We start from the raw sequence: 15,666 nt of genomic DNA on the forward strand, positions 1-15,666 counted from the left end.
TGCGCAGGATAGGCTGTCCAAATGTATCTCAGACAAAATCTGCATTGTTTTTGTTGTGCTACCTCAGGGTTGATAATATCTCTAGCTACCGTAAATACTGAAGTGTGGAAATACTGCATCTGGAAATATCTTCAACAAATCCTTGCCACAATAAGACTTTTTCTGTTTTCAATATGTTTATTTTGTAATAACCTTAGGAACGGCACAGAGGACAGACAAAAAATGGACAAGTACTTTTAGTAATTTGATATTTCTCTGTTACACTAACTCATGTTTCTGTTGCTTTTGTCCGTAAGCTTCTGCTTGTAGGACCAACTCCGATTTTCTTATTTGATATTATCTATCAGAAGTGAATACAGTCAGCTAGCCTTCCTTGAATTTACTCTCAGGTTCTCCCACATTTCCCCAAACACTTACCCTTGTTCCATAGCAAAAAGACATGCAACAAATAACATTTCTAATTAATCTTTGCATTGTTCTTGCTGCTAAACGGTCAAACTTAACAAACAAAAAATAATTAATGTTTGAAGCCACTTAGTGGCTGGAAGAGTGACTACAAAGATAAATAGCTTTATAGCTCTTTCAGTTCTTCTGGGGAAGTAAGCATTTGAATAATTCACCTTTCAAACTTCTGTAGAGCTGGAAATGACAGTTTGGGGCTAAAATCTATACTGTCCCAGAGTAAATGGTGAATAGTCTATAGAAGGCTGTGGAATGAGACAGTTGGTATTGAGCGGAGAATCACACTCTGCATTTTTATTTTTTTATTTTTTTTTTGCTATTTTTAATACCAGCCTAGTTTTAGCAGACTATTCTAGCAAATAGGTCTAGTAAATGAAAGTAGGTTGGAAAAAAGGAAGTGAATGGAATTCCAGCAGTAACAAATACATAAATATAAGGCTGGGAAAAAATGTGTACAACTGTGAAAAGGTATGTATGAGCTGGCATACAGTTGATGTGAAACCTCCCTGAAAACGTTTAGCCTCATTTGAAACTGTGATAGGTTGTCAGCTGTCACTTGGTGGCTCTAGTAGCTGCAGCCTTACATTTAGCAACAGACAATTATTCCTATCTGTTGGGAAGCCTCCACTGAACTATTTTACACAGGTCTGAAAAACTAAGTCACAAGCAGTGCATATTTGAGGATTCTCCACCACGCACAGCAGTCACCAAACTGCATGGAGAGAGGAAAGCAGTCACAAAGTCCCTAAGCATAACTGCTTAGTTAGTTTTGTAGTTAGATGATGTGATTTGATTAGATTCATGGTGGGAATCCCGTGGGTAAAGCAAATAATACTGGAAGATAGAGGCCAGGCCATGGTCTTAAATCTGTTTTGCTTGGAGCTAAGAGTGATGTGGTACCAAAGGGAAGATGAGACCTGCAGGCTCTCTCAGTGGCACAGGCTTTGCTCTGTTCTGTAGGCAATTTATCTACTGTGTGTATGCCACAAGAGTGATTCTGACAATAGAAAGGGAAAGTCATGGTCCACCAGTTTTCCCTTTTGCATGCTGGCCATCTGCACACCATTGCCTCTTCCATACCATGTTTGTTTTTCCTATGGATATCGGTGCTGCTGGGGCCCTCTGTTTACAGTGTTGTTTGCTTGAACAAAGACATGTACAGGCTTTATTCCATCTTGCTCCTCTGCACGGCCTCATGCTGATTATAATAATGCAGCTTTTAATGTTTTCTTCACAGATGCTGATGAATGCCAGCTCTTTGGACAAGAAATCTGTAAAAATGGCTTCTGTTTGAATACGCAGCCAGGTTATGAGTGCTACTGCAAACAGGGCACGTACTATGACCCTGTTAAGCTCCAGTGCTTTGGTAAGTTTATTTAAAGTGGTCTTGTCACTGTAATGGTATGCAGATGGGCAAAACAAGCAGATTTGTACAGTAGAATTCCCATCAGAACTGCGGTACTCCCAGTAAGGGGAGGAACACAGGGCCTCCGAACTCCTGTAGTAGCAGTTTTTTAAGAGGCACTGGGTCACTTCCCTTCCCGTCTGCTTGGCTGGGCAGCAATTCAGGCTGACATGGCAATGGCATGTAGAGCAGAGTCTGCTTTATTTGCTTCCTTTTTCAGAAAATTGTTCCCAGGAGTTTGCATCTCCAGAGCAGTCCCTTGTGCTCTCTTGAGTGCAAAGGGTGGAGCTGCTACCAGCCTTTAGGCAGGCAGCACAGAGTGATGGTAGGTGGCTCCCTCCTTATATACATACTGCTGCTTCATTCTGACAGCTACAGTTTAGTCTTCTGTTCTTTGTACGTGGGGTGAGCAGTGAAAGACAGTGTGTTGTGAGCCTACCTTACACTTCATAAGTGTGCTGTTTTTAGTATAATACATCAAATTAACACAGGTATTTTTTTCAAGGACAGATTGTTTTCCACAAGGAGTTAATATGCAATGTGAAATTACAGTTCAGGTCACTGATAAGCTCAATTTAGTCTGCAGAACCTTGTACTCCTTTGGTTCAGGTATTCAACTGAAAATTGCTCATAACTGTGACCCTGGCTTTTGCTTTGTAAGCAGAAAACCATGCATAATGTGCACAATAGCATAATAAAAGGAAGTAGTTTTTGCAACCACAATAAAAGTTTAAGGTTACTGGGTTTAAGATTATTCTTTACAAAGGTTGGTTGGTTTTGTTTTTGTTTTCTGATTTAATGTAATTTATTTTAAGTAAAATGGTCTGCTATTCCCTTTGGGCTAAATCTCTGCTTTTCTTCTCCAACCCAAACTAAGGAATGAAGTATCGTAGCCAGATAAGTCAATCCTTTCTCCCATTGAGCTCATGAAAACTCTCAGAGATCATGCCTACCTCTAATGCCTGCTGGTACTGTTCTAAGGGGATAGGAACTTGGGAACCAGCTGCAGCTGTGCTGGATGCAGGATATGCCTGGCACTACTACCACAGCAAGCCTCCTCATCCAGATGCTCCCTAGTTTTTGAGGATTAGAAGTCAGCATCCTGCTGATCTGTCTGTCCTTCTCCATGGGCACAAGCAGGAGTTTGCTGCCAGCAATTGATATTTGTGATAATTAACAGAAGACATGCAGGGAAATCTGCTCCTAATATAAGAAAATATAAACACTGATTAACACAATGGGACTGCTTTGTGCTGGCTTTCCTTGATACATTTCCTTCCATTTTAAAGACACGGATGAATGTCAGGACCCAAACAGCTGTATTGATGGCCAGTGCATTAACACAGAAGGATCTTACAACTGTTTCTGTACACACCCAATGGTTTTGGACGCAACAGAAAAGCGGTGCATCAGACCAGCAGATTCAAGTGGTATGACCCCATTATATATATTCCTGGAGTGAGTACACCTCTATGAGGTGGTGCTGACATGGCTACAGAACCCAGTAAGCTTAGACTGGGTTGTTTTGGACCAGCCTACTCTTTTTTTCCCAAGAGGATTTTGGAAGGCAATGCTTGAACCATCACCTGTTGATCCAGAAAGCATCAAGATGTAGGACTCCACAGGGTCCCACCTTGCCAATAGAGACAGGAGATTGTTGGAAGTATTAATTGAGATTAGGCTTGTGCTGGGGAGTCTTCAATTGCTGATTCACCAGCTCTGCATCTGCCTCTTCCAGCCTTGTAGGTAAAGAGGTGTAGCCTGCCTGCTGTCTCCTGGGGTTTGACTGTGGGCTAACTCTGGAGATTCAATTCAGAGTGAGTGCATGCTTTCTAGGGAAGGAATAAAACTAGGAATAACAGGGTATAGAAAAAAATAGCTCAAATTATATCTGTGCTTTCAATTGATTAATATTTGATGTATAACAAGCTCATATTTTCAAGCTGTGAGCTGCAACGACACTATTTAAATAAAGTTATTTCTTTTTCTTTTTATTTCAGCAGACGTTGATTTCAGAAAAAAAAAAAAAGATAAATATTCTGAGAATCTTAGAAACATTTCAGAAATCCAGAGCATTTCACAGTCTGCACAGCTTAGTCTATGCCACGCATAACTTTGGAAGAAACATTATAATGTGTTTGATAAATATTGGCATTGTATAGCCATAATCCAGACCTCTGCTACCCTCTTTGCATTTTCCTCAGATGCTTCTGTGAAAAGAACTGTGAATACAGACCAAAAGCTGCTTTAGTCACTCCAAATTATAGAATTATAGAATTTTGAGGAGCAATATGGTCATCCTCTTGCCCAAAATGGTGAAAGAATTACAGCACTTTTATTGTTCAATCGTCAGTTAAACAAAGCAAGAGCAAGATTGTTCTTTGGTTTCATCTAGGATTTGAAGGAGAATGTAATGGCCCAAAGGGTCTTCCATCATGCTACACTGGGGCCGATACAGCAATGATCTTCTCACCCAGCTCAAAGCACTCAAACCTTGTATCACCACTGGCACTGTCCTCCCTACCACAGAAGAGGACGCAGGCTGGTTCCTTTGCTGCCAGCAGAATTTGGAGTTGGCTGCAGGGAACTGCTGCTGCTCATCACTGTGTGTTCTGGCAAGTTCTTAGCAGAATATCTATCTACATTCTGGTAACCTTTGCACTTGCAGAACAACACATTGTAGGTTTCAATTCTCTACATACCCATGCTCCACTGCATCTTGTTGAAGCATCATGTAAAAATTCAGTTAATACATTTGGCCAGACAAAACAGACTCCTGGTTTGTGACAACACTTATTTTTCATTGCATGTTGGAACAAAATCAAAACCTTTTAGATGTTTTTACAAAACAATTGTGCTGCGGTGTTTACTTCCCAAGTAGAAGATTAAGTTTTCAGTTCCTCTCTCTCTGATCAGCAGTGATCAGAGAGTGCTGGGACTGGGAATTGTTCCTACTGAGAAATTTGTCAGAACTAGTATGCCTCTGAAATATTCCAGCTTTGACAAAAATACATGTTTTTGTTAATGTTTTTAAGAATGTGACAGTAGTTCACAGCAGTATTCTGTCTCTAACAATAGCTATAAGCGGCCGATTAGGGACCAGCACAGCAGATAAACAATGCTTCCCCTCACCCTCCCCAGCACTCTCCCACCCTCCGGCTGTTTTCAGCTGAGGGGATTTCCTGAGTCTGAGGCAGTTTGTGTGTTCAGTTAATGGGAGTCTCTTCCAAGTATTTGTCCAGTCTCCTCTTGAGCCCATGTAAGATTTTTCAGCTCTGCCCCAGCAGTAACAGCTCCTTCTGTTGCCATTGCCAGCCATATAAGAAAAGCAAAATAACTATTTTAAAGGGTTATTCCCTGGATGGAGTTTCCCGAATATCTACCTCTGTCCTAACACTGTTCATATAGAGCTGTGCAAAGCTTCCATGAGAGCAGAGCTGAGTCAGTCTTAAGCATTCAGCAGTTTTCATTTTTGGGTATCCAACCTAATGTGCTTTTAAATTGACCTAATAGTGCCACTGAAAAATCAGAACGTTTTAAGAGTTTTGCAACACTGAACACTCAAGGGATGAGTCACGAAGCATTTAGAAATGGTCATGACTTCCAAGCTTAAATTTGTATTTAATGAAATTTGTCTAGTCTTGGATTCATGAGAAGTTAAAGCTAGGTTAATCTCTAACCTCTATTTAGAAAATTTTGCGTTACCCAGTATCTTTTTAAATAACAGTGCTGCAAAGATGATGTAATGCTGTCTTCTCCATCAGAACAAACTGAAGAAACTGAGGTCTACCAGGATCTTTGCTGGCAGCATCTAAGTGATGATTTTGTTTGTAGTCGACCTCTGGTTGGAAAGCAGACTACCTATACTGAGTGCTGTTGCTTGTATGGTGAAGCCTGGGGCATGCAGTGCGCGTTGTGCCCTATGAAAGAGTCAGGTAAGGAAACGAACATTTCAATTCTTGGTATGAATTCTGAAATACTTAATCAGTTTAATCCCTTGAATTTATATTTAAGCTAATATCATAAGAAAGAATAAAAAAACCCCAAACCCTTCAAGAAGTAATGGAAATTGTTCTCACTAGTTAAGGGAAGACATTACAGTTCAGATTTTTAAAATGTAGCTACTTTTATTTTTTTGGCATGTATGGGACCCATTTCTTTCAGGTGGATCTATCAGTGATTGAAAATTAGGTCCCTGGTGAAAATAAGAGGTCATCTTAAGGGTAGCACAATTCCTTACTGTGACTGACAAATTAAAAACTACCTCTGAAAACACAGACACAGTTCACATGCACACACACTCTAATAACTCAACAGGCTAAATAAACATTTCCAATTTTTGTTGCTGGCATTATACATACAGATGCATTTTCAGTGTGATGTTCTGCCAGGCTGGCTGCAAACAGATGTGTTTGCTTGATAAGGATTTGCTGAGCTGAGGTTTAGAATCACTAAATCAAAGAAATAGTTGTTATTATATGGTTATATGCTCAATTATTGTGAAATGTATAGACGAGCAGTTTAAGATGAAGGAAATGGAGTACCAGTAAGGACCGAATATTTTGGGAGCACAAGCTAACAGTCATATTTTTTAGATGATTACATTTTGTCTTAGCGTTTAGAAATCAGACATTGTTCCAAGATACTTCAAGTAGAAGCTGTTTCTCGTGGTGACTACAAAAGCTAAATAGACACAGAAAGAAATGTTGTTATTGACACCTGGACTCTCTTCTGTGAGCTGCAGAAAGGTGAAGAGACTGGTTGTTTGTCACTGTGCCTGAGATGATGCTTCAGTTCCTTTAACAGCCCTGGTATACAGAGTCTGGTACCATACTAATTTGTGTGCAAGCAGTGTAACTTCATCGCCTATATAAACTATTTCAAGGCCTAGTTTGGATGTAGCTTTCTGAACACAGGGGTGTCTTTCAGGAATACAGCTTTCTGGGTAGGAATAGCGTGCTGCACAAGTAAAGCATTTTATTCTGATCATACTGGATTTTTATTTGGGCACGTGTAACCATCATGTCATGGCTATAGCTCTACGTGTTTCACTTGTAGTGAGAACCCTGGAGTTAAAACTGCATGGAAAAGCTCAGCAAAGTATTAATACAGCTGTGCTTGTGTCTGCTTGGGTTTTATGTTTTTATAATTTACTTGCAAGGTCCTTGAATCTGCTCATATATGTCTTTGCTTGTTTGAGTTTGCTTTGGAAGTACAGCAACCGAAAAAAGTCTGATTTTGATGATGTTGGCTGGCGTAACTGGTTAATGCTCACCCCTGAAAGAGACTGAAGAATAAAAACAGCATGACAATAGCTGGATTTATAAGATATGGAAATCTCTGAAATGTGTTTGTCAGAACAAATCTTACAGGAGGACATTTGCAGACATGGAATTACTACACCTAACAGAATAACAATTGAAATGGAATGAAATGTTAAATATCCCGAGAGAAGTACAAGAAGCTGTTTCTAGTAGAGAGAGTTCAAGTAGGTACTAGACGTGGTTCTGAAGATTTCTAGCTAGTTAAATGTAAATTAGGATAAATCTGAAAAAGAGCAGAGAAGGACTACCAGGATAGTCAAGTTCAGTCTGAACACATTCAGGCTTGACATTAGATGGGTTTTGATCCATTCAGAATCTACATGATTCTGGAGCAACAGCTCTGTGACAACAGTGGGGTGCAGATCCCAACTAGCTCTATGAAGGAACTTAAGCAATTTGTATAAAAAAAGGTGTGAAGGATCATGATGGGTAACATGATGCTAAATATCACTTGGAGGATCCTCAAAGCTGAAGAGCGTTATGTTGGGCATTAAATTCTTCATCCTCCAGACTTGATCATTTTTATGCGAAACTTTAATGCACATTGAAAAATATCTGCTTTAAATGAAACTATAAGGCATATTTTGATCCCAGATAATTTAAGTCATTACTACAAATTGGAATATAGAGGGTTAAAAAGAACAAAAACATATTGAATCTTCAGTATGTCAGAAAAAGCATGTATAAGCTTACATCTCTTAGTATAAGTGGTGTATGCTCATGTGTCCTCTCACATATATGCATGTGCACACACAGAAACCTGGAAACTTTTCTGTGTTTTCAGGACCATTTACCAAGAAATATTTGAAGCTGACTGAACTGAATAAATGATTCATTTGACATGTCTTCAGTTCATAGCACTTAAAGTGATATCATTGGCTCAAAAGAGTGCTTTCACACCTACAGGGCAGCAGGTCACAGGTTCAAGTCCTGGCTGGGGAACCTGGAATTTCTCCATTTTCAAATACTTGTGTATTGTGTTGGCCAGATTTACTACCGAAGGTGTTTGCTTACTTCCCAAGTTAGGGGCATTCTGAAGATTTGTGACACATGTTAAAGAAGGCCTGAGGATGCAGAAAGTGTTATCACTGGAAGAGTTTCACCATGAAATGGGTTAGACCATGAAAGAAATCATTCACTGATCTGTGGTTTCTTTTTACCTTGTCTATACTCTGTCCATGTAAGGTAATTAAGATGTTGCAGTTAGAAAGATACAGATAAGATATCTTAATCTTGTGTGTGAGGATCTAGATGTTGCATTTAGAAGGAAATACGGTGCTACAGCCATGAGTGATACATCTTCAAGTCCCTTCTAAAACAAATTAATGTTTTAATAACTTGTGTCCCAGCTTTTTTTGAATGCGCTTTCATATCTCATTACAAGATCTCAATGTCCTGTTTGAATAGTATCCAGCATAAAACGGGTGGGAAGATAAAGGGCTTATATAAGAGTTGATACATATAAATGAAAAAGAAATCCAGCCATTCATCAGCATGAAAATTGAATTTATGTATTGCTTGCATTTCTGAAAAATACTAACGGGAATTCTACCTTCTGGTGCTTAATCAAACAAATCCCCTTGAAAATAACACTAAATATGCAGAGCCTGAGACAAGAATTAGCACCAGTTTAAGTATTAGAACTGAACAGCAACATTTTTCCAACAGTAAGGCCAGTAAGTGTTTTGGTGACACCATCAAGGAACAAACTTAAAATGCTAGTTCAAAATCCTGATCAAAATAGCGCAAACATCAACTGTAGTGATGTGATAGAGTACATCTTACTTGTACTAACAATTTTGCAGGGTAGGCCTTCTTGTCGTTAGAAGAAGGAAGCGAGGACAGATAGATTTCAGTTACATTGGTTCTAACATTGCAATCTTATGATATCATTATATTACAGATAAAGGCTTTCACGGATTGCATCCAATGCCTAAAAGTTAGGTACTGAGAAGTACTCTTTCTGGGATTACTATGTTCTTAGGCTGTACTTGCCCAAAGAACTTTTAGTAATTATTTTTAAAGAAATCTCTGGGTTTCTCAAAAACCCATTTGGGGTTTTAAGTGCCATTTGCAATCTCTAATAATTGAAAGATAGAAGAAGCTTGGAAACTTGGATGTTTTTTGTTCTAGATAACAAAAGCAAAGCATCCTTTCTTCATTGCAACCACCCTCAAAAAAAAATCCTGTTGGCCAACCTGCCTTCAGAAGTTCTGCTTCCTTGCTCAATCGACTGTTAGCATTGTGAGACCCAACAGTCTCCATATGGAGTCCATGCTCTAGTAACTGGCAGCAGGACAGGCTCCAATGGGTTTAGCAGCTGAGTCAAAGTATACATGCCAAAAAACAGAGCAACTGGCCAAGACTGAAAAAATCGAGAATTAGGCCAGATACATCTCATGTTAACCTGAACATGTAACAACACCTGCATTAAATACCTGCTGAGCCTCCCGAAGCTCCTGCGACACCTTTAGGGGAATGGATTTTATGCAAGGTGTATTGCTGCAGGGTACAGTAAATTTGAAGGGAGGAAGATACACGTGAGAGTTAGAAAATGTTGAGCAAGGTAGTGTGCCAGGGTCAGTGTTTAATTTATGGAGACTGTCTGTTTTTATATTTGTAAAATGGTCTTCAGAAACCTGTCTTGGAATTTGTTTTTGCAGTGCAGTACCACCTTTGTTTCAGTAGATCCCTTAGGATGCAAAGAAGGTGGAATTAGTGCCTGTGATCTAAAGATATACCAGTCTGTTAAGGGGGATGTCGTCATCTTCCCTCCCCATAGGTAGCTGCCCGGAGAAGTTCTGATATGGAAAAAAAGTGGTAGGACTAGGGTTCTGCATTTCTTACAGACATTTGAATAGCTATTTAGTGAGGATGAGGGTACACTGCTACATCTATAACTAAGAACTTTGTGGTCTGACTACTAAAGTAATGTCATGTAGACATTCTTGGGCAACTGTAGACGACACCACTGTTCAGTTTCAGTGTGTTTACTTTTTTAACCTTATACATACATTTTACTCTAAGTTTTAAGTTCTAGTAGTTTGTGGTTGCATGTTTTTATTGGAACCGTTTTATGTCTAGATGATCTGCAGAAATGACAGCAGTAGAACTCCCGTCAGTAGATGTTACAGGAGATGATACCTTCCTGGTTGAAAGTATCAGTGCCCATGGCAGGAGGGTTGGAACTGGATTATCTTTAAGGTCCCTTCTGACTCAAACTATTCTCTGATTCTCTGATTCTATGTTTTCTGTGACCAGGAATCACAGAATGAACTGCCGCATACTCGTGCTGCACTTAAAGTTTCTCTTTATCTCCACCCTAGCATTTGCAGAGCCCAGACCAGGAGTACTACTGAGGGTAGTGGGTAATGTGAGTTGTCTGGGTTATTACATAATGTAGGATTTCTCTTGGCCAATTTCACATTTTCTTTATACAGAAACCTGCATGTGTGTTGGCTGTACCAGTTTCCTCTTCCATCAGAGAAGATAAATAGGCACCCTGAGGGTTAGATTCCTCTGACCTATTGTAGACATCTACTTCAGGGTGAAATGGAGTCTAGACACAGTTGTGTCTTTCAATGGGCTAAGAAGGAGCACTGGATGATGAACTCAGGTGCAGACCCTTGGAGGTGCCTACATGTGGTGGTTGAACTTTACCCCTTCTGGCAGAACAGATTGTTTGGGTTGCATTCTTGTTGCATGGAACTTTGTGTATCCTTTGTAAACACTGTGAGTTAGTTCTGGGCTGAGCTTCCATATTATGAGAACATGTTGTTCCCTCTGAGTTCTGGCTAATGTCACTCATGAAGATCTTGAAGTACAGGGAAAATCGATGTGTGTAAATGATGAGTTTCCATCTGTACTCTTTCACGATGGTAAAGATCAGCAGGGAGGCACTGAACTGATTTCTGGAGACCATCGTTCATCTTTCCATTTAGGATGGCATTGTGCCTGCTTCCTTTCTGGTAAGGATCCTGGACAAATGAATTACCTTTTGGGCACAGAAATAACAGCGATCGGGTCTTGAATATTTAAAGTCTTATACTCAGTTGTGCAGATTTTTGGCTGCTTTCATTTCCGTTGATGATTTTTGATGCTTTTTCTGAGGTCTAGCAGGGATACACAGAATAGCTCTGGAAGGGTTTTTCTCATGGAACCTCACATTCCAAGCACACATTTGAATCAGCAAGGAGTTGGAAAGCCATTTGCAAAGCCATGGAAGAAAGAGCGTGACTCTTACTACAACTTTTAACCATCTCCCACAAGCAGTAGGAGAAAAACTTGTTTTAGGAAATTTGAGCAGCCTCAGTTGAAGAACATAAGGTGACTTCCAAAAAGTTTTGAAATAATCAGGTTGGTACTTCCTCCACTTTTAACAAGAATTTTATATCCATTGTGAGCTTTCCTCAGCAATTTCATTTAGAGTTTCTTCATGCAAAGACATGAATATCCATCCTATCTCATGAAAAAGTCCTGTAAGACTGGTACCCTTCCCTTTTTTTTGAGTACCAAGCATTGTAGTATATGTATGAATGCTGTCCACCACAAACCTCATCATGTTTTATGAATGACATTGATGAAATTACCTAAATTATCAAACAGCACAATCTAAACGTAGAGCAGAAATATTTCAGCTGTGGTTCACAGATGATGCAATCTCCTAAGAGAGCAGAAACTCAGCCTATTCAGGCTGATGTCCAGAACCTCTGATTGGGAAGGGACATATATTACATGTAATAAATGCTTTCTTGGCTTTGTCTTTCTCTCCAGTGATTTCTTACATAGCAAAACTGTTGCATTTTTAAATAATTTGAAGGAACTGCCACGGTGTTGATAGCCTTGGCTCCTTTTTTGTATGTGTGATGGTGACAGTTCTGAGGAGCTGGAGCAGAAATAAACCTTGCTTTATAGGCAGGAGGGAGGATTGGCTGTGGTGCATTTGTTTCACGGTTTTGTCAGGAAAAGCTTTTTTAGTGTAATATTTCATTGCAGATGCATGAAATGCAGAATATGTTTTCCAACTAGAGAGTTTAGAATTTTTAGGCCTCCAGGTGAGAATAAGGGCCACACAGGCCTGTGCAGTTACAACTATATGCAAATTAGGTGCACATTTGCACAGCTGCACTTGTGCTAACAAGCACCTAAAAGCGGTCAATCCTTCCAATTTATGTTTTGTCGTCTCATCAGCCTAGCTTTCACCACCAATTATGGCTAACATCTGTGCCAGTACGCATGTGCATCTAGCTGTAATCCCATAACACACTTGTTTTATGCGTACACATCTGCCTTAGAAAATGTCCTTTACATTTTTGGAAGCCTACATCAGCTTCCTTTTATAATAACTGTCCTAAATTATACAATAAACTGTCTCAGTGCTTCATTTGCAAGTTATGAGAAAAACACTGAAACACATGGGGTGACATAGACTAAATCATACTAAAAACAGCCTTTTTTCTTCTATAACTGCAGTTCTATTATTACTGATCACAGCCCGGAGATGAGCTAGCAGAGAAAATGAATACGTGTAAGAAAAGGTTATACCATTGACTATCATTACAGAAGACGCTTTATTATTTTTCATGAAAGGCTATTTTGAAAGTCAACATTAATTTCTGTTACAGCTCAAATGTTTTTGTCATTCAGGGGTAGGTACAGATTTTTCTTTGCTCGCTGTCCCCTTACTGCTGCCCTCTTGATGCACGTTTCCTCTTGTCATCTCCCTAGGGCAGGGTTGGGCTGCTCTGTCTTTTGTATACTTGCTGCAACTTTCTGTGCACTCGTCGGGCTTTTACCCATGAATCCAGCACTCTGTTCATTTAATTCTCTTCCCTGGAAAACTGTGACCAGTGTAGCGCAGTGACCCAAAATGTACTATTTTTAATTTGAACTGTAGGAACATAGGACAGCAAGGGTAAAAGTTTAAAACAACAAAAATTATATGTACACATCTGTTTTGCCATAACTTGTTCTATCATCCAGAGGGGGAATCTAACAGGTTTGTTTTTACCAGCATCCAAGTCTCTAGCTGACCTTAGTTCAAAACACTGGTTCTCGTGATTTTTCCAGAATGCGTCCCTCCTAATGCCTTTCAGTCTTTGTACTCTCCTCTCTGCCCACTCTTTTCTTTGCTGAAAAAAAAAGAAAAAGAAAAAAAAAGAGAGAGAGAAACACAACAAGGTGGCACGTTGTTATTCATCCTGAATTTATTCTGCTCATGATTTCTGCTGTTGCTCTCCATGGGTTTATCTCCTGAGCACCTAGGAGCTGAATCAATGCATTATAAAAGACAAGAGATAAAGTTTACACTACATGCACAACTAAAAAGTCAAAGACTATTATAACTTCAAAATCATCACAGTATGTATCAAAACAAGCACATGAATTATAAATAGGTAGTATAGGCATATACATTGTAAAGCAACTTAAGACTAATTAAATGCTTTGTGCGCTTCTGTATGAAAGCTACATGTACAGATAATGTATAATTTATTAAAGGATCAGATTGCATTAACAAATAGTTAATTAAGCATAACAGGCTCCAAGGGGTTAACAGACCATTACAGTTACAACAAATACAAAGTTTACAGTATGCACTAAAACAGCTCTTCATCGTTTTGTAGCCACTAATTTACTTATAATGAGACCTAAAAATGCAGACATTCAGAATGTGACTGGCAAAGGACTGGTGTGGCAGGAAACAAGCTTCTTTTGTCAACATTTCTTTGTTCTTCTTTAGATAATAAACAACATTCCATGGGCAAACACGCAAGATAAAACAGTCTTGCACAATCTTCAAATTATCCTACTATCACGTACATGAGATCTCCAGCACTATAGATTTTCAGATGTTCTCTGACTGCTTCCTTCAGGAGAAAAACGTTGTTTCCACTATTGTTTTTTACAAAGAGCAAACCAAGTGGAGAGTAATCTGAAAAGCCAGTTTCCAGCTTCTGTGCAATCCTTTCCATAAGGTCACGTTCACCCGGAAGAAGTAGCGATCCCTCAGACCCACTTGCCTTGTCCTCTTGCTGTTTGCTGACCGGTTTCATCTGGTCATTTCTTTCACACAGGCCAGTTGAATTAATATTTTGTAGTAGTGCATCTGTGAGAATGTACTTTTACACTTCTGCACAGCTTTTGACTGTGTACGTGTCAAAATTCCTGAGCACGCTAAGTAGCTCAACACAAAACAGTGGAAGAGTCAGTTCGAGATGATAACCTCGCTGTCCCCATATACAGATGTGATTTGGGATCAGATGAGAGGATGTAAAAATACCGGTGTTTCTGGTGCTATTAGACAGCTGCTAGAACTGTTTGTGATCATAGTAACTCAGTGGGAAGCTATGCATTAAGAGAAGTAGGCAATACATGTTATAGGTTATTTTCTGATGATGGCTTTGTTTCATTTGAGTGTCTCTGTTTACAGTGTACTTTTTCACCTGGGAGAGGGGAGGGTTGTCTAGATAGTGTATACATATTATTCTGGAGGGGCAAAACAGAGGAAATCACCTTGCACTTGAAGCAGAAGGTGGTGAGATGTACAAGGATTTCTAACTTCTGTGGCAAGTTCATTTTGCAGACTTGGACAGGCACCCGTGACAGTTTTGCAAAATGCAGACAAGCTTTGCCCTTAGAGCACAGGGTTTGGCTCTCAAAAGAGCCAAGTTGTTGGCCACAGAATTCAAACAGACTTTTTGAGCGCCTCGTTCTTTTTGGTGCAAAATGAAACCATCCCAGGTGAAGGAGATACGACCTGTGAAAACAAAAAAAAAAAAAAAAACAATGCTGGGCAGCAAGTGGGGCTGTCCTCTGGACTGTCTAGAGGCAGTCTGGATTTATCCGACTATTTGCTGTCTGGGACAGTTCAACACAGCGTGAGGTTTCTGGCTCTGTAACCATCTGTAATTCTTGGATTTTGTATCTGCTTAGGGCTTTTTTTCCTCTCTCTCTTTTGGTGGTTTTCTTTCCCGTCCATGCTCTGCCTGATTCTCAGAACATCAGGCAATCTTCACAGAATCAGATGCTAAGTAGTCTGTAGCAAGTGTAAAGAAGCACCTGGACTGCTGTATTTTCATAAAGTTTCTATTTTCAGATAAGTTGTCTTGTATATTCTTTAGTAAATGGTAATGGATTTTTTAAAAAAATCAAGCTCCATACACCAGCATTTCAGACATGGGCTCTGACACCTCAAGTGAAGAGTTTGGTACATTTTAACTTGTGTAGTCTAGAACTACAGGGGAGAGGCAGAAAATCAGAGTGTAACTATTTCATCTGTGCTTTTCCCCTTGCCCTGACGGGTTTGCAGCCAAGGAGACTTTGAACAGCATTAACACTTAAGCCTGCGGTTTGAAGAAACAGTTTGCAGAGGAGCGTGTGCTATTTTGGAAGGGTTTTTATTCTGTGATTTCTTCAGGTTGGCTGGCTGTGCCAGAAATATGGCCCCACCTGCTCCAGTTTGCTTCCTTTGGGGTG

General features: G+C 39.7%; 1 protein-coding gene across 12 annotated transcripts in view; it reads left to right on the top strand.

Annotated features, from left to right (window-relative positions):
* Positions 1 to 15,666, top strand: part of LTBP1 (latent transforming growth factor beta binding protein 1) — a 203,685-nt gene that overhangs the window by 181,572 nt on the left and 6,447 nt on the right. For 9 of the 12 annotated variants that reach the window (XM_083829061.1, XM_083829065.1, XM_083829068.1 and 6 more), the window contains 3 exons: positions 1,700 to 1,828; positions 3,157 to 3,297; positions 5,632 to 5,802. In XM_083829061.1, the coding sequence (XP_083685187.1) occupies positions 1,700 to 1,828; positions 3,157 to 3,297; positions 5,632 to 5,802 (441 nt within the window). The remainder of the gene's footprint in view (positions 1 to 1,699; positions 1,829 to 3,156; positions 3,298 to 5,631; positions 5,803 to 15,666) is intronic. The other 3 variants (XM_083829066.1, XM_083829067.1, XM_083829072.1) reach the window with 1 other exon arrangement.

Source organism: Anser anser (genome assembly GCF_964211835.1).
Source record: "Anser anser genome assembly, chromosome: 3".
In the NCBI taxonomy this organism is placed as follows: Eukaryota; Metazoa; Chordata; class Aves; order Anseriformes; family Anatidae; genus Anser; species Anser anser.